General features: G+C 42.1%; 1 protein-coding gene across 1 annotated transcript in view; it reads right to left on the reverse strand.

Annotated features, from left to right (window-relative positions):
• Positions 1 to 24,400, reverse strand: part of SNX24 (sorting nexin 24) — a 91,303-nt gene that overhangs the window by 45,277 nt on the left and 21,626 nt on the right. Inside the window, exons 2-3 of the mRNA XM_005857135.2 lie at positions 11,133 to 11,210; positions 8,583 to 8,687 (exon numbers count right to left, since the gene is read on the reverse strand). Of these exons, the coding sequence (XP_005857197.1) occupies positions 8,583 to 8,687; positions 11,133 to 11,210 (183 nt within the window). The remainder of the gene's footprint in view (positions 1 to 8,582; positions 8,688 to 11,132; positions 11,211 to 24,400) is intronic.

The raw sequence follows: 24,400 nt of genomic DNA on the forward strand, positions 1-24,400 counted from the left end.
GGTGCCCCAACTCCCCTATCGGCCCTACTCTGTGAGTGACAGGGGAGAGCTCCTCAACCCCCTGATCGGCCCTGCTCTGTGGGTGATAGAGGGTGGCGCCCCAACCCCCCTCCACGGGCCTTGCTCTATGTGTGACAGGGTAGAGCTATAACCTCCCCATTGGCCCTGCCCTGAGTGTGACAGGGGGCAGCGCCCCAACCCCCCGATCGGCCCTGCTCTGTGCGTGACAGGGGGTGGCATTGCAACCTCCCGATCCGCCCTGCTCTGTGCATGACGGGGCGGTGCCCCAACTCCCCAATCGGCTCTGCTCTGAGCCTGACCAGGGGCTGCACTTAGGGATTGGGCCTGCCCTCTGCCACCCGGGAGCAGGCCTAAGCCAGCAGGTCGTTATCTGCCGAGGGGTCCCAGACTGCGAGAGGGCACAGGCCGGGCTGGGGGCCCCCCCTCCCCCCGCCCCCCGAGTGCACAAAAATTTTTGTGCCGGGCCTCTAGTAAGATTATAAAAGGCTAACGGAAGAAAGAAGATCTGAGGAATGACATAGTGGTGAGTTTTATCTTTCCTGGATTTTAGTTCTGCCTCATGTATTTGAACTTGGAGCAGAAAAAGGTGGCAACCAGGAAATGCCAACAGATGTAGCAAAGTCCCAATAAAAGCCTGTTTCCTTTAGGAAAAGGATCATATAAGAGACAGCCTAGCAAAACACAAAACTACTAACCACTCTACTTCTGCCAAACACCACAGAAGAAACTGTGGCCACCTCCAGTCATGCCAACAAAGGTCTAGCAGAAAGCCTAGACCTAGAGTGGAAACACTCATGAGGGTGTATGAGGCACCCGGTGCCAGGGTGGTATCAGAGGGGGCCAAGTAAGGAGTCAGTAATGTGTCCCTCCCTTGCAGTCAGTGGAGACTACAACTCCCTCCATCTCAGCAGTAATGGGAGCCCCTTCCTCCCCCAAGCGTCAGGGAAGGCCCACGTGGAGAATCTGATCTACCTTCACCTGGCAGAAATGAGGTGGAGTCCCCCGTCCCCTACCTTCTCCAGACTGAACAGTATCAGAGAAAAAAGCTAAAACACAAGGTTTAAATAAGATCCAGAGTCTCATAACATAATGCACACAAGTCTAGGATTCTATCAGAATCATTCATTACACTAATTCTAAGAAGATCTCGAACTGAATGAAAAAGAAAACCAATAGATGCCAATGCCGAGATGACAAGGATGTTAGAATAATCTGACAACGATTTTAACGCAGCCATGATAAAAATGTTCCCATGAGTAAATATGAAAAGATTTGAAACAAAAGAAAAAAACTCAACAAAGGAATGAAATATAAAGTATCAGCAAAGAAATAAAAGCTATAAAGAAGAATTAAACAGGAATTTTAGAACTGAAAATACCATACCAAAATAACAGCAGAATGGAAGAAACAGAGGAAAGAATCAGTGAACTGAAAGACAAAACAACAGAAATTACTCAATCTGACCAATGGAAGAAAACAGTCTGTGGAAGAAAAAAAAAAAAGAACAGGGCCTTAAAAGAACAATATAAATTAACAAAAAAGAAGAAATGGAAAGAAAAAAATGAGGAGAGGGGGATGTGCCACCAATTCAAAAGTGGGCAAGAAAAGAAACAAAACCTCAGAAACAGAGGGATTAATAGGAAGCTCAGATGTTGAACTAAGTCTAATTATATGAGTAATCATGAAAATGTAAGTGGGAAATTTTAACACACCTTTCTTTTTATAGATCAAGTGGCTAAAATACAGGAGATTTGAATAGCATGCTTAACAAACTTGATGTGGTATATACAGCACACTGCACTTACAGTATATACATTTTGAAGCACACATGGCCAATTTTAATAAATGCTTCAATGTGCTGCTGGAAAAGTTAAAAACATAATTCTCTTTGATCCAGTGCAGATTACTGACCCAGTGGAACATTTTGTATAATTTGAAGATTGAGTGAGGGGAGGCTAGTCAGATAACAGGCTCTTCTGAAGATAGCACCTTGCATCTACTGTATAACAAACCGGCCTCACCCCAGCTGTGGAATTGTTTTCTTCAAACAATTTTTTAAGGATTTATAGTAGCTTAGATGATCCTTTGTTGTGGTTTCTGTGAACTGCTTCTGTGTAGTTCCCAAAGCTCCATGTACGTTTAATTATCGCTCACTCCTCAAGAAAAAGGTGGAAATATAAACAGCTTGTTCTCAAGGTAGAGACATAAGACATGGGTACCTTTCTCAGAAAGAGAAAGTTCATGTAACTGCAACAAATGGAACTGATGTATGCAAAATTCCCGTCAAAAATCTTTGACTAAAAAAATCATGCCAGCTTGTAATTGCTACTACAGAACAGAGAGGGGACCTGCCCATTAAATCAGCCTCAAATAAACAAATGACTAAACCTCAAGCTCATCCTCCATTTATTTTTTTCTTTTCAGAAAGATTATGAATCTTCATCTCCGATGTAATGAATTCTTGCCAGTGTCTGGGCATTAGAGCATTTCTGTCCTTCTTTGTGCCCTGCCCTTGAATCGCCTTTTCTATCTAAAGGTTCATATCCTCCAGTTTAAGGGAATTTTCAACTATTTTTCCTTTGATTATTCCCTTCCCTACTTTTGTATTTTCCCCTCATGTTTCTTCCTCTTCCTCTTCTTCTTCCTCTTCTTCTTCTTCTTCGACTCTAGAAAGGAGAAATTAGACCAGTCCTCTATGTCCTTGTGTTGGAGAGTTTTTGTGTCTGTACTTTACGGAACAGCATCCCAACTAGCGAGAGCAGCTACTGAATGTTTTCAATTGGATAACACAACTAATTCTAAGAACTCGTGTGTGTTCTTGATTTTTTCCTTTGACACCGTATCCTATGTCATCGTTTAGATGTAATACCTTTGTGAAACTCTCTATTTGTTAAATCAATCTTTAAGGTACATTTTGTGTCCTGAATGATCTTTGATGAAGAGCCAGCGCTTTAGTTCATGTTGGTCTTTTTGTTCATGCTACTCGTTTTCGGCAAGTGCCTGGCGATCCTGGTTATCGATCTCACTGGAGAAAGCGGCCTGGGCGGCTTGGGTGGGTTTCCTCTGCTGGTGTATCAGCAGCAGTGCTCGCCACACGCCTCCTGCCACGTGGAAAGACGGTGTGGGTGCAGCACGCAGTCGGGCAGACTTTTCCTTGGGGGTTGTCAACTTGGGCGCCCCAATATCCACGTGAGAAGCTTTAGCTCTCCTCAGCCATTCTGCTTAATATTTTGTTATATTTTTTGTTTTTAGGGGAAAAGTAATACAATTTTTTTTGCCTGGTCATAAACATCAGGCTGCCTATAGTCTGCACCGTGTAAGTAGCCTGGGCACCTGTCCCATAAATACCCTGAATGAACCACTTGTTTTCAGTTTCACTGCTCACCTTGGCCTCTCCTTTACCTGCTGATTCTAAGCAGCTCTTCACCACAGCCATGGGCAGGCTGCCTCCCACCTCTAGCACATGTTCCCACAACTGAGTTTAGACCACTGCTTTCTGCTTTCTGTCGCATCCATTCAAACACGTCTAGGAATTTCCATCTTACAGAAAGTTGTTAAAAATTTTTCTTCCTTTGATGATATTCTCTTTCCCCTGCCCATCTACTACTTAACTGTCGGGATTTATTCCTTCTTAAGTTTTTATACTTTTATTTCAGTTGGATCTCAGGAAAGATGGGAAGTCATCTCAAATGAGGAGATAAAACTATTTTCTAAAACATGTTTGATGGTCAAATCAGTTTGGGAAACCCCAATTAATTTATTCTTAAGATTTTTACTTCTATGTAAATGATTTAACAAAGCAAACAGACACATACTCATATTTCTCACAGGATCCTAAATATTCAAGTTATAGATTGAAAGAATCACTAATCTATTGATCTATCAAGGGAGCTGGGGCATATATTAGTCAATTACATTGTGACAGTTGATGGTTATAAGGTCTTTTCCATTATTATTATTATTATTATTATTATTTCCCTAAGTAAAATTATATGTCAAGGCTGAAAAATCTTCTGACTTGGAAAATCCGCAATGTATAATGCAAATAGCCTACGTTAGGAGCTAAGAAACTAGAATTCCGGTCCCATCTCTAATATACTCCAGGAAGTGAAGCAAGTTTCTTTACACCACTGACCTTAGTTTCTCCATCTCTAAAATAAAAGAGCACCTTTGGAAATGCGCTCCACCTTCGGAAATGTGTGTCTTGTGCTCACCCATGGACCAAGCTGCTCCTTGGACAAGAGGAGCAAGAACTGTTTTCTCTGGCTCTCTCAAGAGTTAATCTGCCCAATTTATGGGTGGGAAACTGAGGCCAGAGAGATTGTCATGACCATAACCAAAGGGCAGAAGGCATGCTGGATTAGATAATGCCTGTGTTCCCTGGGAGATGGAAATGGTGTGGCATTGGAGTTCATGCTTTCTCAGGTTTATGGACCAGAAGAGGGCCTTCCTAGCCGGTTCATGCCCAGGTGGGTTGGTTGCAGGACGGCGCCTGCCGAGGTGTGTGGCATTCTAACTGCAGTTATACAGGTGAGCAGTAACAAGTCTTCTCTCTTTTTTCTAGTTTTGAATACTATTTATTTATTTAGACTTAAATACCAAAAGTTATGGTGAAAAGACACCTAAGCCAGGGTTTTTAGTTCACTTGGGATTGGTAAGCACTCCCACTCATCCTTCCACCTTCCATCCAGCTCCCAATGCCTGCAAACGGAGTCAGGTGCGAAAGGGAGAGGAAGCGCCCTTGAACTCCCCAGGGACTTCACACACACAACAAACTGAATATTAAGTGCACAACAGGAAACAAGGCCTCTCCGTCCTTCAACCACATCTTTCCAGCCTCGTTCTGACACTAGAAAGTTCTAAGCTCAATTTGAGTGTCACTGTAAACTCCTCTCTGTGCCAGATGATTTTACCCGCATATTTATATTCCAAGTACAAACAACTTAAAATGTTTACACTGAGTAGTAATGGAAGTCATGTGTCAAATACAATGGGAGGGAAGAGAGTAAAGCTTTCTTCAGAACTAAAGCTTGAAGATATACAGTATCTGTGGAAAATCTGCCTTACAAATAAGAATGCAATGTTTACCCATACCATCTAATTATACAGAACATGCATTTTACCCTTTGCATACAATGTCTAACATCTCATTTTTTAAGTTTTTTGTTTTGTTTTGTTTTGGCTTTGCTCTACAGTGTTGCCCGAAGCTCTGAACGTCTTTCAGCTGCATATACAGACTCTCAAAGCACACGGCCACACACTTTCCTGTCATTTGTGGTCCCCATTTCCTTTCATCTCCCACTCCCAGGGAGAGGCAGCCAAGGGACTCGCCACCATGTTCAAAAGCAAAAGAGCAACAACAGTAAAGAGAGGCCCCCTCAGATGTTCTCAGGGCTGCCAGCTGCCAGCTTTCCTCTTGGGGCAGTGTAAAGACCAGGAAGACGGCAGGAGGCCAGGAAAGGGCTCAGCATCTTCCTGCAGGGAGAGAGGCCCCTGAATTTATCACCAAGCGTTTAGTGGCAAGATGGCGGCATAGGTAAACACCGGAGACTGCTGCCGCAAACAACCACTTCAAAAATACAACTAAAAGATGGAACGGACATCACCCAGAACCACAGGAAGGCTGGCTGAGGAGGGACTCTTCAACTAGAAGGAAAGACAACAGCATACCGAGGCTCAGAGGAGGCGCAGTGTGGAAAATACTCAGGTGCGGAGGTGCGCGCGCAAAGCGGGCTGGTGGCTGAGAGCGCGGTTGTCGTTTTCGGTCAGGGGGGAGTCTCAGACTCTGAGCTCCAGATACGGGCGAATCGCTGGGGACTCGGACCCAAACGGGAGAAGCGGGAGTGTCTGGCATCAGTTGGAAGGCAGCTTTCCCTCCGAGGTTTGCAGCGGTTCCGGGGGTTCTGAGAAGCAGAGCCTCTGGGAACAGGACTGAGGGCACCATAACGGCTCCCTCCGCCCGCCCTGTTGAGCCCGCCCCGCCCAAGCCCTGCGCAGAGCCATTTGCCAGATCGCCTCAGGCAAAGGCTAGATTAGCACCTCCCCAGAGGACAGAAGTTTTCCGCGGCAGACACAGCTGATTCACACAGCCAGTCGGCCTGGTGGTCAAATCCCTCTAGTATTAACTACAACAATCAAGGCTCAACTAGAACAAGACTGCGCACAAAGACCACTAGGGGGTGCACCAAGAAAGCATAAAAAATGCGGAGACAAAAAAACATGACAGAAATGGAGGATATAGAGCTAAAAATCGCAATTTTGAGGGCTTGCAAAAATGTGCTAGAAGCTGTCAATAAACTTGAGGAGAGAGTCACGAAAACTAATGAGACCCTCGATGCTATGATAAAGAACCAACTAGAAATTAAGCATACACGGACTGAAATAAAGAATATTATACAGACACCCAATAGCAGACCAGAGGAGCGCAAGAATCAAGTCAAAGATTTGAAATGCGAAGAAGCAAAAAACACCCAACCGGAAAAGCAAAATGAAAAAAGAATCCGAAAATACGAAGATAGTGTAAGGAGCCTCTGGGACAGCTTCAAGCGTACCAACATCAGAATAATAGGGGTGCCAGAAGATGAGAGACAGCAAGATATTGAAAACCTATTTGAAGAAATAATGGCAGAAAACTTCCCCCACCTGGTGAAAGAAATGGACTTACAGGTCCAAGAAGCGCAGAGAACCCCAAACAAAAGGAATCCAAAGAGGACCACACCAAGACACATCATAATTAAAATGCCAAGAGCAAAAGACAAAGAGAGAATCTTAAAAGCAGCAAGAGAAAGAGACTCAATTACCTACAAGGGAATACCCATACGACTGTCAGCTGATTTCTCAACAGAAACTTTGCAGGCCAGAAGGGAATGGCAAGAAATATTCAAAGTGCTGAATACCAAGAACCTACAACCAAGAATACTTTATCCAGCAAAGCTATCATTCAGAATTGAAGGTCAGATAAAGAGCTTCACAGATAAGGAAAAGCTAAAGGAGTTCATCACCACTAAACCAGTATTATACGAAATGCTGAAAGGTATCCTTTAAGAAGAGGAAGAAGAAAAAGGTAAAGATACAAATTGTGAACAACAAACATGCATCTATCAACAAGTGAATCTAAGAATCAAGTGAATAAATAATCTGATGTACAGAATGAACTAATCTGAATAATAAAGATTTAATAAAAAAAAAAAGAAAAAAAAAGCCTTTAGTGACAGCCTCTCCTCAGCTTCCAATCACCAGCTGTCCAGGCAAAACCACTTAGAAAAGTTCTGAGAGACTGGCCAGTGTTGCTCAGTGGTTGGGCATCGAACCACTATGAACCAGGAGGTGACGGTTCGATTCCCGGGCACATGCCCGAGTTGTGGCTGGATCCCCAGTAGAGGGTGTGCAGGATGCAGCCAATCACTGATTCTCTCTCATCATTGATGTTTCTATCTCTCTCTCCCTCGCCCTTCTTCTCGGAAATCAATAAAAAATATATATATATATTTTAAAAGAAAAGTTCTGTAGAAGAAATAGTATGCTGGCTTAACACAGCCTATAGCTGCCCTCGTACACAGAATCCACACCAAGATCAATATAATGGGGTTAGGAAGATATCAATGGAAAATTCAGGCAGGGCTGCCGATTTCTTTGCTGTAACATGTCCTAGAGATGGATAGATAGATCATCATGGTAAATTTATAACTTTGGTGAAGTCCAACTTTTTCTTTTTGAGAGCCGAGACGCCCCGACCCCCCATCTCACACCATCTCAGTCATTCTCATGTGTCAGCCTCTAAAGTGGACTCAGGTGACCTGCCTGACCACAAGGCTTCCACACGCTGCCCCCTCCCCCAACCTCATCTCAGCACTTGCCCTGTGCAGAGTTCTTTGGACAGTGATACCTACACTGAACATTCACCTGAGCCCTCCAGTCTTTATCGTGTTAGATCCTGGAAAAGCGGGCACTTTCCTTTTGCTTTTTCTGTCACTTGGCAGAAAGAGGGTACTTTTGTTCATCTAATTTAGGTAGTTCTATTTGTAACCCAGCTGCAGGAAAGAGCATCCTACTGTATTCTTTTTAAAACATAAATGCTAATTTTCAAGTTGGCACTCCATCAGAGGCAAATTTTATACACTCATTCTCAATTTGATCCCATAGATGGACTTGCCAGCCCAACCAAGAAATTCAGTTCCCCTTGCCATCTCCCAAACACCCTAAACCTCAAGGCAAGACAGGCTACGAGAAAGCAATACAACTTGGAGGGGAAAACAAAAAAAGGAAAACAAAGTTATTCGTAGAGCTGAATTATAAAAACAAACAGACCCTTTCAACATCAGTTTTTACCTTTATACTAAATTTTCACTTCCCTGATCCAGATAACCAATTTTAAATAGAACCCAATTTAAGCTAAAAGAACCAACCAACAACACAGCTATAATTTTAAACTTTATTTTAATCTAGAAGGTTTGGTTGCTTCATGTATTTTGCATCTCACCCATAAGTTCTGAGAAAAAAATACTGAGATAAATGGCTATTTAAACTATGCTATAGTCATTGAGCATCTAAACACATCTTACCTGTAAGTATGTTTCCAAGCCTTGTCGTCGTTGTTCCAACACTTTTGGGACCCAGTTCCTCACATGTTTTGAAGGGATTTCTGGAGTTTTGATACATTTCTTAAGCTATAAAGACAGAAACAAACAAAACGTATAGGAAATGTATCTTAATTATAAAGACATTATTAGGGGGGAGCCAATAAGAAAAGTGAACTGTTATCTCCAATAAAAAGAAAGAGCAAAATATGATAACACTGAAAATCAGTCAAAAAATTCTTAGCGGTCCTAAATGTTTAGATTTCAGGATAAAAATTTTGTGTTTTTGGTAGTTGTTGCTATTGTTGTACATCACCTGTATTTCAAACTGGAATTATTGTTTTCTAAAAAATTAAAAGTTCAGTACATTAATTATAAAGAAAGTAAAGAAGTTTATAATTTCCAAAATCAATTAGTACAATGAAATTCTGGTTTCATGAAGTACTTTTCTGATGGAAAGTATTTCTACATATTTTTCATATAAAAAAGCAAAACAAAATGCCATTGTTTATGATCATCATACCCTAAAATGCCATCTGAGCTAGATCAATCATTTGGAGAGTTTTATAATAGAATGAACTAAAAAAACAGAAGCTGTTCCTTCAAACATTCCTAAGTATTAGGTCCAAATTCTGTTCATGAAAACTGAATGATGGTTCTCAGCTAAGCCTTTCAGGGCAGCAGTTTTAAGGAAACATATAAATGAAAAATAATTATATTGGAAGTTGAGTTAGAAAAACCTGTGTCAGGTGTATCCTACCATATCCACATTCTAAACCTGTGAATATTACCTTATGTATCAAGGTACTTTGAATATTTGATTAAATTAGGAATTCACAATGAGAAATTATGCTAGATCATCCAGTTGGGCTCAATGTAATTATCCAGTTGGGCTCAAGGAGGGTCACAGTGAGAGAGAGATTGGAAGTGGCTTGCTTTGATGATGGAGGGAGGGTCATGAGCCCAGGCAACCTCTAGAAGCTGGAAATGGGAAAGGAATGGGTTCTCTCTTAGAGCCTATAACACCTTGATTTTAGCTCAGTGAAACTCATTTTGGACTTCTGACCTTGAGACGTATAAGGCTACAAATCTGTGTTGCTTAAGCCACTAAAGTTGTGTTAACATGTTACAGCAGCAATAGGAAACTAATACTCTGCCCCCCAGATGGAATGAATTTTAATATTCTAATCAAGAACTTGGAAAACCTACTGAGATTGCTCCTTTACTACACATGCAAAGAAACAGCATAATAATCTCTTAAAAAATGCACAGTTAAATCCCAGAAACTAATACTGTAATACAAAATTCTTCCCATATATTAGCATATATTCACCATTAACCATTCTGGGCTAAACTTTGCTGCACGCGATGCAAAAGAAGGGGCCTTGGGAAATGCGAAGATCAGTCTGTCTGGTGCTGAGCCTGTTTACCTCCTCCCTCCACACCTGAGGTGCTATTAAAATGACAGTGTGAAAGTGCGGGCTGAAACCCAAAGTCTGTTCTTCTTATCCTCCTCACCAACAGAACTACATTATTGGGAATAATAATGTAGTCTTCTAAATTTAGCTAAGAAGCTAAAATTTCCAAGTTTCCTTGCAGAGAGTGGAAGCCAAAGGTAATCAGAAGCCACTGAGGAGGGCTTTCTATAAAAACTCTTCAAACATGGAGCAACGTCAGCTGGCTTGCACTTTCTATCCTAACCCCCTTTCACCTGCTTCCTGCCTAATAAAATGTGACCGTGGTGGCTGGAGCTGCCACGACCATCTGCCACCATGAGGCAACTCTGAGGGTGGAAGCCAGATGTTCCAGATGATTGAGCAGAAAGAAAGGAGGAGCCATGCACCTGGCAGCCTCCTGGAGCTGCCACACAGCCCCCACCGGCCCACCTCCAAACTTGTTTTTTGTTAAAAGGAAAAAATGAACCCCTTCCCACCTTCTTTGTAAGGTCACTGGTATTTGGACTTTTTGTTTTATGTACTTGGATTTAATCCTGGTAGACATTAAAAAAAGAAAAGGAAGAAAGCCAAAGGGAATAGGGCACAGAACAATGAATAGAATAGGGCAGGGAGAAAGAGGTCATCACCTTGTGAGAGATTAATGGTTTTCTAAAAGACAGAAAGCAGGAGCATGCCAAGGAAGAAAACAGAGCAGAGAAAGGCCCAGCCCAGACCCCCTCAGGAAGGGGATGACAATGGGTGCGGACTCCAATCTTCTTAGCAGCCCTGAGAGGCACTGTGCTCAAGACTGGCATAAGAAGAGGGATTAGACCATGCCATAGCCTGTAAGGGCACTCTACCCCCACCACAGCAGCGTGGCTAGCAGCCTGGTTTTATCCCTGGCACATATACTACACCCCATTAAAAAAGGGTCAATGTCCCTAAGGAAAATGAATGAAGTGTTTGGGTTGAATGAGGGTTTAGGCATTCTAGACACAGTGGTTTCCATGGGGTCCCCAGCCTAATAGCTGGCTCTCTCCCCTCATTCCCGATGATGAGGTCCTTTAGCAGACATACCCTACAGAAGGACCAGACTTACGTACCCAAAGCAGAGGAACCAATGACAAATAGTCTCATTGGATGGGTACTCTGGAATCACTTTCATCACAAAGCAGCACTATAAAAGCGAAAAGACAAGAAAAACAAATGGGACAACTAATCCCAAAGGAAACTATATAAATCAAATAGCAAAAGAGATCTTTAAAAATTTGACTAGTATCTTTAGGAATATAAGAAAATATTGCTTCTATGAAACAAGAACAGGCTGCTATGAAAAAGAATGATTCAGAGAATAAGAAACAGGCATTGGGAATTAAAAACCGTGATCTATATATATAAAAGTCCAGTGACCGGAACGGCAAAACGACCAGAATGACCAGTGGCTATGATGCGCACTGCAGCAGCCAACCAGCCTGATCCGGGCCCTGATCGGCCCCCCGCCCCAGCTGGCCCAGCCCCACGGCCCCTCCCCCAGCAGGCCCACATTGGGGTGGGTGGGCTGGACCCCACCCATGCACGAATTCGTGCACTGGGCATCTAGTAGAGAAATAAAAAAAATGAAAAGAGGTAGAATATAAAAGTCTCTCAAAGTACTATAGCATAAACAAAATGAGAGAAAAGGCAGGTGAAAAGATAAAACACATATAGAATTAATCCAGGAGACTTAATATAAAATTAATAAGCCTCCCATAAAGAATAAGAAAAACTCCTCAAAGAATAACATTTTTATGACTTATGTATGCCTTCAGATTAAGAATCCATTGAGTGCAAGCATAATACATAAAAACAGACCCACACTTACTAACATTTATCTGTTGAAATTTCCAAATATCAAGGACAGACAGAAAACAGAAAAAGATCAGGTGGTAAACTAAGAAAGTAGAACTGCATTGGCAACTGACTTATATCAGAAGCAGTGAATGCTAGACAATGAATGCTTCAGAGACCTAATTTGAAAATGGATTTCTGGAACCAGCCGCACCATTAATCAAGTGTGAGAGACCTTCAAGGACTCAAAAAATGTACCTCCCATGTCTCCTTTTACATAAAGTTGAGCATGTAATTCTAGAAAACTGAGGATACACGCAAGAAAGAGGAAAAATAGGATTTGGCCTTAGAGCTCTGCCCCATCAGTGTGGGGAAGGGAACTCCAAGGACAGCTGAGCACAGCAGCCTAGAGAACCACCAGTCTATGTTGGGGCAAAGGGTCAGAGGGCTTGGAGAGAGGAGCCTCCCGGAAAACAGTTGATTTCATGCAGTAGATAGTATGGAGAGAATGGATAAATTTTAGGATAAAACACATTATTCTTTTGTCTATTAAAAAAAATAATTCCTGGTTGGTGTGGCTCAGGGGTTGAACATTGACCAAGGAACCATGAGGTCATAGGTTCAATTCCTGGTCAGGGCACATGCCCGGGTTGTGGGCTCAATCCCCAGTAGGGGGCATGCAGGAGGCAGCTGATCAATGATGTTCCTCTCTCATCAATGTTTCTATTTCTCTATCCCTCTCCCTTCTTCTCTCTCTAAAAATCAATAAAAACATTTAAAAAATAGCCCTAGCTGGGTTGGTTCAGTGGATAGAGCGTCAGCCAGCGGACTGAAGGGTCCCGGGTTCGATTCCAGTCAAGGGCATATACCCGAGTTGCGGGCTTGATCCCCAGTAGGGGGCATGCAGGAGACAGCCAATCAATGATTCTCATCATTGATGTTTCTATCTCTCTCTCCTGCTTCCTTCCTCTCTCTATATATATATTAAAAACATTTAAAAATAATAATAATTCCCAGGGAAAGCAAAGATTCCCTGAAGGTCATGCAACAGAAGACACTCCACTTTTAGGTGTTATTCCGGTGCTAGAGACAGTCCTGCCTTCATGGGGCTTACATACTAGGAAACAGACAATAAGAAATAAACAAGTTACTAAAACAGGGTGAGGGCCGAGAGTAACAGCAGGGTGTGTGTGTTGGGGGCAGCTGGGGAAGGCCTGTGTGAGGTGGCACTGTCTGTGACCTGATTCATGCTGCGAGGGAGCCAGGTAAGGAGCTGGAGAAGGAATGTTATGGCAAAGACAGAGCAATGGGAAGGGAGGACCAAGCCTGGTGTTCAACACACAGAAAGGAGGAGACAGGTTCAGAGAGGGGCAGCTTCAGACCCTGTAGGGCCTTGGAGGCCAAGGCGGGAATTTGCATATTATTTTAAATGGGAAGCAAATGGAATTTCTTGAGGAAGGGAATGACCTGCTGCAATTTTTACTTTAAGAGACCATGTGAGATTCTACCAGCAAGATGGACTATGAGGGGGGTGAAGTCAAAGCAAGGAGACCCGTCAGAAGCTCCTGCATTAGTCCAGGCGAGAGATGATGGTGAGCTGAACTATGTCCTGGCTCTGGGTGGGAGAAGGGGAAGCCTGCAGGAGTGTGTGGAAAGCAGAGGTGATCAGAATGGCTCCAAGACCTTCACTGTTTTAAGGTTTTTGACCTCACTTGGCAGTCATTTTTGGGTGACCTGCCTGTTGGTGGCAGGATGTCAGGTTTGGATAAGTGGCACAGAACACTAGTTCTCTCCCCCAATCCACTGTCCCTCTCCTCTATAGAACAGAGCTCAAAATTTTCAGCTGGGTACATGACCACTCAGAATAAAGAGCACATTTCCCAATCTCCCTTGAAGCTAGGTGTGGCCCTCTGACTGGATTCTGGTCAAAGGCAGGTACATAGACATGTTTGTGTAGCCTTCAGGAAGTGGTCTTAAAGGGAAGGACTCTCCTTCTCTCCGCTCCTTCTTATTGGCTGAGCTGCCCATGTAATGGCTAGACCTGGAGCAGTCACCGTCAACCATGAGGTGGATGCCTCATATTGAGAACGGCAAAGGCACAAGAGCCTGGGTCCCTGATGATCATGAAACTGCCCCACCAGCCCCAGGCTTTATGTGAGAGAAAAATAAAGGTGTGTCCGTTAGCGTCACCATTATTTTGTCTCTAGAGTCACTTGCAGCCAAATCGAATCCCACGTGAGCAGGAGACATCCAACTCTGAGGAGCAGGGGAGAGGAGCAGGGCAAGTAGTGAGGAGGGAGGGGTGGAACAGTACACTGAGTCAGGATAACGCTCCTGGAAGGGGCATGATCAGACTGTGCGGTTGATGCTGGAAAGTCAAAAACTCTGGGTAAAAAGAGTAGAAAGCCAGAGGGTAGGCCCCTCTTTCAAGAAATGATACTAAGAGAGAAGGAGAGCAAGGGGGCGAACAAGCGGGGGACGCATGGGGTCAAAGGCAAGTTTTATTTTGTTAAATGGCAGATACATGCTATGTATCGATGGAGACCGCTCCAATATTGAGGAGAGAGAAAGAGAGGAGGAGGAAAGGAATTTTTGCTTGTCAGAGAATGCATACCATGTCTCTACACTATTTGAGGTATTTCTCAAACAAAAACAAGAGAAGAAAAATGCTATTATTCTGTGGAAATCAGCTTAGTAGGTTTCAATGTAAACATAAAGTTCCTTTAACTCACGAAGCACAATATTTCTTATATTGCAGAAGAGAAAATCAACTCCATTATCTGTCTCCTTTTTTTAAATCGTGAAGATAAAGCACTGAAAGCATTTTTTTCCTTTTCTTTATGTCAGGGGTACTGAGAAAGCCGACCATCTCAGCTGCTGGGGGCTGTGACAGCATTTGCAGTTGAGTAATGAATTGCTCTAGATGAGGAGAGACAAACCTGAGACGATCAGCTTCCAGTAGGGCTCAGCTGCTTACAAGATAAATAACCCCCTGCCACTCCTGGCGATGATGAACTGTCCGGGCCACGCTGCGGCCCGCGGACGGCCTTCCTGATCCCCCGCAGAGAGCCAGCAGATTCCCCGATACCACAAGCACAGCCCCTCCGCCGGCGTGACCACCCCTTTCCCGTCTGCAGTGTTAGAAGAGTCTCCACAGAACTTGCTCTGCACAGACCCGCCGCATATGCACTGACTGCAGTACCCATTTTTCCACAGAAAGGAGCAGAAATAGCTTCCCCAAGCACACAAAGAAGAATGTGAAAAGAAAAATAAAGTTAAGGAAAGAATGAGGGACATTTGGGGTCAAATTCAATCTTTTACTCCATCTTGTCACCCCTATATCCTCAGGGCTCCCTTTAGAGACACTACACACCATGCTGTGTTCTGGTTTAACCCCAGATGGCAGTTTTTTGGTTCTTCTGAAATATGTCTTCCATTAAATGAAATACGAGGATGCAATATTTTACTCGAGCCAAAGGCAGACAATAACAGGAATGAGGAGAGTTAATTTAGGAGCGAACCAGCATCATGTTTCCCCGAAGCCCCTGTGAATAAAAGGGTGGCTGCAAATGACAGGAAACCGCTGAAAGGCATGTGAAATCTGCTCAGCGCTTGCGAAGGGTTTTCTCTCTACACCTGGACTATGGACCTAGGGAGGAGACGCTGTCTTCAGGGCCCACCTGGGAAGAGGGGAGGCACTTGGCTGTGGTGGTGGGGCCTGAGCGGGAGTTGTGGGACATGGAAAAAGCACCTACAAGGTTAAGGCTCATGCTGCCCTCACAGCCGGGGCTGGGCTGTAGGGACAGCACCCTATAACTTTTATTTTTAAAGAATATTATGCTAAACATGAACGAGAAGACTAGGGTAGGGGTTTGTTTTGGTTTCAGTGTGGTGGTGGTGTCTTCCCATCTTAACTAGCAGAGCTACAGAGGAAGCACAAGTGTACCCTGGAATTAAAGTTACAGTGAACTAACTCCCACAATAAAAACTGTTCTCGTCAATAAAACATTCCTCCCGTAAGTCATAAATATGCGCGGTGATGTTCTCCAATATCCCATTTGCCAAATACTTATTTAATGCCTAACATGTGCCCACCACTAATAGGCGGTGAGGAAGATACAAAAGATAAGACATGGGCCCTACTTTTATTTTATTTATTTAAAATAATTTTATTTTATTATTTATTTATTTTTCTTGATCTTAGAGAGAGGAAGGGAGGGGGGAGAAAGAGAGAGGGAGAGAGAGAAAAACATCGATATGAGACAGAAACATCAATCAGTTGCCTTCTATACTCCCCCAACCAGGGATGGAACCTGCAACTTGGTATGCGCCCTGACCAGGAATTAAACCCACAGCCTTTTGGTGCACAGGATGATGCTCAAACCAACTGTGTCTAACCAGTCAGGGTGAGCCCTACCTTTAAAAAAATGTATCTTCTAGCTAGAAAAACTTGGGGACGACAAAGTTTTAATCATCTCTGATATATTTTTAATTTAAGTAGATATCTTTATTCTAAATGGAAAGCAGTCTATGGACAAAGAACTAGGGAATAGAAGAAACTCACAGGGAAGAAGGAGAATTTGGGGACAACAAAGTTTTAATCATCTCTGATATATTCTTAATTTAAGTAGAAATCTTTATTCTAAATGGAAAGGAGTCTACGGACAAAGAGACTAGGGAATAGAAGAAACTCACAGGGAAGAAGGAGAACCTGAGAAGTTTTAGTTTGGTGTGAAAACATGTGAACACAAAGGGAAGGACATCCGGCATGGCAAAGACAGGAAACAGTGATGTTCACATACAGGGGGGAAGGGGACTGCCGTTGATGTTTTCATAGGCGAAGCAGAGAGAAGTAAGGCTGGCCAAGGGGCTTGTGGTAAATAAAAGAACGGTCCCCCCTAAAGATGTCTATGTCCGAATACTTGGAACCTGTGGGTGCATTACCTTCCTGGCAAAAGGCGCTCAGTAGATGTGAGTATAGCAAGCATTTCGCAGGGGAAGATTAGCCTGGATACCCAGGTGGGTCCAATGTAATCTCAATGGGAGGCCGAAGTCTCAAGTAAGAGACAGGAGATGTGATGATGGAAGCAGACGTTGGAGTGATGATACTGCTGGCTTTGAAGATGGAGAAGGGGCCAGGAGCCAAGGAATGTGGGCAGCCTCTAGACCAGCAGTTCTCAACCTGTGGGTCGAGACCCCTTTGGCGGTCGAACGACCCTTTCACAGGGGTCGCCTAAGACCATCCTGCATATCAGATATTTACATTACGATTCATAACAGTAGCAACATTACAGTTATGAAGTAGCAACAATTTTATGGTTGGGGTCACAACATGAGGAACTGTATTTAAAGGGCCAGAAGGTTGAGAACCACTGCTCTAGACGCTGGGAAGGCAAGGACACTGATTCTCCCCTAGAGCGTCCAGAAGGAATGTAGCCCTGCTGACACCCTTAGAGTAAGATAATAAATGTATGTTTTAAAGCAAAGTCTGTGATGATTTATTACAGCAGTAACAGGGCACTAACACAGGGTTGAAGATTATTGGCCTCAAGACTTATTGTCCATGATTTAGGAGACAACACAGACCCACTTCAATATATTTGAACCAAAGAATGAAGATGAAGACAGTGTTTTAGAAAAACTGATCTGCAGCAAAGAATGAATAAGAAGACAAGGATCAAAAACAGTTAAAGAAATACTCACATAATGTAATATGACTCTGTTTTAGGATGGTATGTGTATAAGTGAAAAATGAAATGGTGCATATAATGGAAATTTGGAAGAAATGCACATTCCCAGTGGGGGGTGTGCAGAAGGCAGCTGGTCGATGTTTCTCTCTCATCGATGTTTCTGACTCTCTATCCCTCTCCCTTCCTCTCTGTAAAAAATCAATAAAATATATTTTAAAAAATTAGTTAAAGAAATACTCACATAATGTAATAAGACTCTGTTTTAGGATGGTAAGTGTATAAGTGAAAAATGAAATGGTGCATATAATGGAAATTTGGAAGAATGAACCAATAGGACTTAATGACACTCTGGATATGGAAGGTAAGAGAAAGGTACGAAAGACCTCCAAGGTTTCAAACTTTGTGGCTTCAGTGCTGTGATGGAGGGAGGGTGCGAGGGTTGTGTCTAAGAGAAACCTCTAAAAATATAACCACACCAGAGGAATTCTCAAACGTTGATAGGCATGAAGATTATCTGGAAGGCTGGTTTAACATGCAGATTACTGGGCTCCATCACAAAGGCTGATTCAGCGAGTCTGGGCGATACCCAGGGATCGGCCCTTCAGTAAACACTGCTCTGATTCAGGTGATCCAAAGTTCACACTGTGAAAAACACCAATCAAGAAAAACTAAAAGGAAATGAAGTCAAATACTCATCATAGCTCTGGAAGAAACAACGAATCTTACTTAAAATCTGAAGGGATAAAAATTGACATATTAGACAACATAAAAATTTAAATCACTTGTAAATTAAAATAAGTATCACAGCCAAAATAAAAAGGTCCCTGGTGAAAAATACTTTCAGCAAATGGCTAATATTTTATTAACAGGCCACACAAACTAATGAGCAAAAACAACTGAGACCCCTGCAGATAAATGGGAAAGCAAGTAAACAGAATTCCAAAAAGAAGGTCTAGAATCATAAACAAACTTAAGAAATACCAATTACAACAGCAACAGGGCAACAAAGATTGCTTGCTAAATAAACAAATATCATTTGGGGAGGTAATATTCAAAGCTGATTAGATGCTGTGCTACCTTCACAATTGCTGCTCGTATTATAAATCCGCTAGACCATTTTGGAAGAAAGTAATTTGGCAATATATATCAGCAGCTGCAAACATATCCATACTCTTTGACAGAAAATGCTTCCTGTAGTAATTTAGCTCAGGGACACACTCTTGAATATGGGGGCGGGGATTATATGCAATGAAGGCTATCAATTATTGGAAGTTTACCGTGCAATATGCATGATATCATTTAGTCTGTAAAACAAGTCAATGAAGTTAGTACTCTAATTAGTCCCATACTAAAAATGGGGAACCTGAGGCACTGAACAATCATGTGACTTGTTCCAAGGACTTGATGAGTGAGGGGCGGTAAAGGCCGGCTGGGGAACATCTGCTTTCGGAGCCAGCACACTGCATTTCTACACCATCGTTACCACCACGTGGGACCATGGTGAGCACAGCAGTGTTTGTTTTACTAAAAAACGCAAGAAAAGAAGGAAAATAGGAATCGTATTGGGATAGTAGAAATATGTGTGGGTAACTGGTTTATTTCTCCAACCCCCATATTTTCTGCAAGATCTAGCTTTGTAAACCTAATTACTTGAGGGGAAGAAAATTATGCACATAGGAAAACAAAAACCAAAACCTCCTGAATTTTTCAAAAAAGTTCAAAAGAAATCCTAAGAAAAGTGTAAATGATTAGGATATTTTCATATTTTCATATTGACAATTACAAACGTTTGGAAGAAATAATAATCATTAAGAACTTTCTTTAGACAACCAGATGAACTGTCAAATGGGCAATGACTTTCTGCCTCAAAATTAGCCTGACAATAAGCCAGGAGGCATTTTTGTGTGTTTGTGGTACATGGAGAAGAGCCATGTATCTATTATTATACAAATGCACAGCACTTGTTAATAGCTCCCATATTATTTTAGAATTAACTTGGAGTCATTGAATAAACACTTTTTTTAACATGTGATAGATACACCGTAAAGTGTAAGAAAAATCAGGACACTGGCAAGAGAGCAAATTGCATCCACTGCAGAAACAGTTGAATATTTTTTTAAAAAAATTTAAATGACAATAAATTTAACTACATTTAAAGGCAAAACACTTAATGTAAAAACATAACATTCAAAGCACATCACAAAACTCAAACACGGAAACTGGGGTACCGAAATTCTAACAAAATGATAAAGTTACGTAATCTGGCAGCAAGAATCAGTAAAGCTTGTATATTCTAATTTTTGCCCATTTCAATCCTTCTTAACACAATTTTACAGTCAAGATTACAGACTTGTTTTTACACCCTACCATTATCTGTACTTTCATAGTTACCCTTTTGCCAAATCTCCTACAAATACAATGGAGCAAGTAAAGGAGCCTTCCAGCAGCTGCTTTCTGCCCTGTAGTAAATACGATTAGAGAGTCTCCCAACTAAAATTCTGCTCCAAAAAGCTATTTTTTCCCCCTGTGTCCTTGTGAGGATGTCTTAACAAAGCTGCTAGAAACATGCAAACTTGAGAGATCTGAGAATTCCTATTCTCTTAACTCTACTAGGCCTGCTGATATAAGAATAGCTAAAATTATTAACAGGATTGTAGAAATTGAGAGAAGTCCTAGAAAATCTGGGTGTTTTTTTCCTGTCTGTGCGTATCTAAGACCTGCCTACAATCCCTGGGAGAGGGTCCTCTTCCGCAGAAGAAAATAAACTGTATTAGAGAAGAGAAGACGGTGAGCGACCCTCCGCTCTAGGAAGCGTGGGCAGCCTCTGCTCGGGGCGGGCCTAGCTGGCAGCCACCCCGCTGTACCTCGAGTGGAGCTGGTCCCCGAGTTATCTTCTGGGGACAGCTGGGCTGTGTCGGGTCCTGGCACCTGGGCACTGACCTGGGAGGTTAGGAAGGAGGCTCACAGAGACAGGCTGCCTGGTCATCAGAGCTGGGCTGGGGATGGAGCTCTGCTTTTCATCTCACTGTAAGGACTTATTGCAGGATTTACCCAGTGGAAATCTCTCTAGAATCTGTTTCCTCGAAAAGCAGTAAACAAAACGGAATTTCTTGAGAAGGACGTGAAACCCACACTCCAAGTTTGTTTCTCTTGCCTCTGGGTTGAAGCTTTTGTGAAGTCAGCTGGCAACACCAGGCCTGAACCTGTGCTCACCTGTGCTGTTGCTTTTGGAAGTAAACTTGGATGCAACACAATTTTAACTGGGGAATTAAATGTGATTGAATCCTAATAGAAGAGTGTACAGGTAACTGAGAGCTCCTCTTTAACCATTTGTACGCCGTAAGCGTCTATAGACGCAAGCGGCGGACCTTTTTAAATTAAATTCAAAATATCGTGGCAGTTAACTGGTTAAAGGAAACAGAGGGAAACAGTCTCACTCATTTCTCCAGAATATCCTATTAAAGTTTCCACTCAAGACCCTAGTCTCAAAAAAAAAAAAAAGACTCTACCTGGTATTCTCCTTTTAAAAAAAAGTGGGAAAATTTAATTATAAAAAATGCTAAAGAACTTTTAAAACAGAGTAAGCACATTATCACATCATTTATGCTCTGCCATATCCCAGGGAATTTAAGACGTGTTTAATGAAATTAAAGGAATAGACTCTTTCTTAAAATCTTCCCACCTAACTTCTTACCTAAGTGACAAAAGTGAGGAAATTAAATTATGCCATACATTTTACATATGTGTGCATATGTGTGTTTATATATATTCATATATACACACATATACATGCATGTGAATATGCATGCATGAAAGAAAAATAGTATAATTGCAATAACTCATATACAGTGATTTTCTGGTCAATTTCATGAGGTATTTCTACTAATAAAGTAATTTCAGCACCCCAATGATAATCTATAATCTGCAAAACATTACATTTTGGTATAAAATAAGAAAGTATTCACTCTTCCACTCTTTACTGATCATTTCTCCCAAAACTCAGCTATTCCTTTTATATTTTTGTCTCTTTTATCTCAGACTTTTAATGAAACGCCAGTCCTATTCTGTGGCCTTTACAATTCAACAAAAGGCAGTGAGCCTCTGTCACAAGTTGCCCAAACAGTCCTACGCACACGTGGCAGGTGTCTTTTCTGGGTATATGCAAGTATAAGTTGATTTTAATAAATTTCTCCCTTTAAAATAAAATAGTCTTTTGCTTTTCTTCTTTCCCTTTTGTAAGCCCCATTAAGTATATTTCATGGCTAAAATAGGGTCTGGATTTTATTCTTTCTGAACCTACCATCCCTGGCACAGCACACTGCGAACAGCTTGCCGTCTCACATCTGCTCATGTAAAAGATCTTATCAGAAAACCCACCCACTCGGAAAGCACACCTGAAAGGACTAAGTAATGTATTTTCAAATGAAATTTACTTCATGATAAAGGATATCATACTGTTCCAAGAACTCTTAATGCTCTTAGGAACCCCAAAAGCAGTCCTAACGTTATACCATCTGCCACACAGAGAAAAATTAGCACTTCTATCTTAAACACCTAAGGGAAGAAAAAAAAGATTAATTCTACCAGTTTGAAACCCTCAATTGTCTGATGTGGTAAGTTTGTGACCATGATATATTTCATCCCTTTAATTACAGTAGCTGATCCCCCAAAACCCAGAAGGCCCAGGAGACCCTTGGCCCAACAGCACTGATTAATGAGCCCTCGAGCCAAATGCTCACTAACAAACTGCAGTATCCTCACAAACGTGTCTAGAAACAACGGAAACTTAAATGCCTTAAAATGCACCTTAACATTTTAACCAGAGGATGTTCCTTCCTTCAAATTATTTCACCAAATGCAGATGATGGCATTGAAATAAAAGTGTGATACCACAGCAAGAGTCTGGTAAGAATCGCAGACCCTCAACATGCTATCCTGGGTGTTTCACTGGCGGTGCTGTGTCACGGATAAGACAATCATGCAAACGGTAGTGCATTTTAGGTTAATTTCTTCCTAACCGGCATATTCATCTCTAGTCTCAGCTGGAGTTATTCTGCTGTTTGCGAAACAGAGAGCTCGTGGTAAAGGTTCATTTTCCCTGCGTGAGACGAGTGACAGCTTGTGCTCCCACCTCGGTAAGGTTGAAAGGCCAGATGCAAAGGCTCTCTGTGCGCACTAATTAGTAGGCACCAACATGACATTTTCTTGATTCTCAGGTCAGTGGGTCAAGACTGGAACAAGGGATGAGCAGTGGTGTGAAATGCTCATGAAAACACAATGTTGAGGTGGGGGGAGGATGCTGGGCAGGAACTGCAGAGAAGGTGCTCTGCTATTTCAAGACTTTGTCATTGGCTCCTGTTTTGTGAGCCAGTGTTTGTCAACACGGGGATGAGGGAATATTGTTCAATTACTTAGTAAGCCTAATTTTCCTGTTCAATTGCCCTTCTGAAAAAAAATGAAAGTTGAGGTCACATGTAAGAGAATAGTGGTAAAAGCAAGCTTACCTTATCCTTAAAAATAATTAGACACAGAAGTTCACATACTGTCATTATTAACCCAGACCCGTTTGGCTCTATATTTCTGCCTTATATGTAAATACGACTTTTTTATGGAAAGTCAAAAATTATCTCATCAAACAAAATGTGTTTGTGTTTTTGTGCTTCTTCAAATCAGAAACAAAATCTTGAGTTGCATGACTCAGTTAAAAAACACCACCACCTACTTAAATGAGGTACATTTTTACCTACTTAATCAATAGTTTAGTCTAACATTTGTGTTTTTCTAAGTAATCCCCCTAAAAGTACTTTCCTTTGGTGAATTTGTGAAAATACTTTCTTCTAAAAACATACACATATGCTTCAAACGCTCAGATATCCCTACATTATTTTTCAAAAATAACTGTTTACTAATACACTAGAGAAAACTGTCCTTCTTCAAAGACCCTGCCAGGAATAGAATAAAGAAAACTCCCTGAGAAACACAAACAAAAGAAGTGCAGCTTCAACGTGGGGCCTGGTTAACAGGATGCAGAGCCTCCTCTCTAGCGTCAGGTCCCAGATTTAAATCAGGACAATGTGGGAGCAATGAGAGTCATTTCCATCTGCGGAGCTGCATGAAATAAATGAAGTTCTGTTCCGAGTCCAGTGACTTGAGGTTTCAACACAAACACCACCACCTTAATTGGCAGGTTTGTTGCATCCTTCCTTCAAATTATTTCACCAAATGCAGATGATGGCATTGAAATAAAAGTGTGATACCACAGCAAGAGTCTGGTAAGAATCGCAGACCCTCAACATGCTATCCTGGGTGTTTCACTGGCGGTGCTGTGTCACGGATAAGACAATCATGCAAACGGTACCGAGTCCAGTGACTTGAGGTTTCAACACAAACACCACCACCTTAATTGGCAGGTTTGTTGCAGAACCCAGAGAAGGAGAAAGTGGGTGACTTGGGAAGGTTCAACCCACTAGGTCACCCCTCAAGGTGCCCCCTCTTGGAGGCCAGATAAGACGCATGACACAGCGGCTGCCTCAAAGAATGTCATCCTTCTATCGACCAGATGGTTCCATTACCAAGTTCCACAGTTACTTTTCACAATCACTAAATTCACGTGGTGGAGGTGGGGGTGGGTGTATGCAGGAGTTGAGAAATGTTAATTCTAATATTTTAATTATGTTGTTATTTTAAAAAATGCGTAATAATTTGATACTGTTCCCCCCCCCCTCCATTTTCTTTTTTTAAATTCTGGGAGAACATCTTAGAAAGGAGGCAGGTTAATAAGAATTTCCATGACAATGTGAAGCAAGAAATAGAGTCAATTTAATAAATCTCATTTCCCTGAATTCCATAC

Source organism: Myotis brandtii, unplaced genomic scaffold (genome assembly GCF_000412655.1).
Source record: "Myotis brandtii unplaced genomic scaffold, ASM41265v1 scaffold1076, whole genome shotgun sequence".
NCBI classification, from domain to species: domain Eukaryota; kingdom Metazoa; phylum Chordata; class Mammalia; order Chiroptera; family Vespertilionidae; genus Myotis; species Myotis brandtii.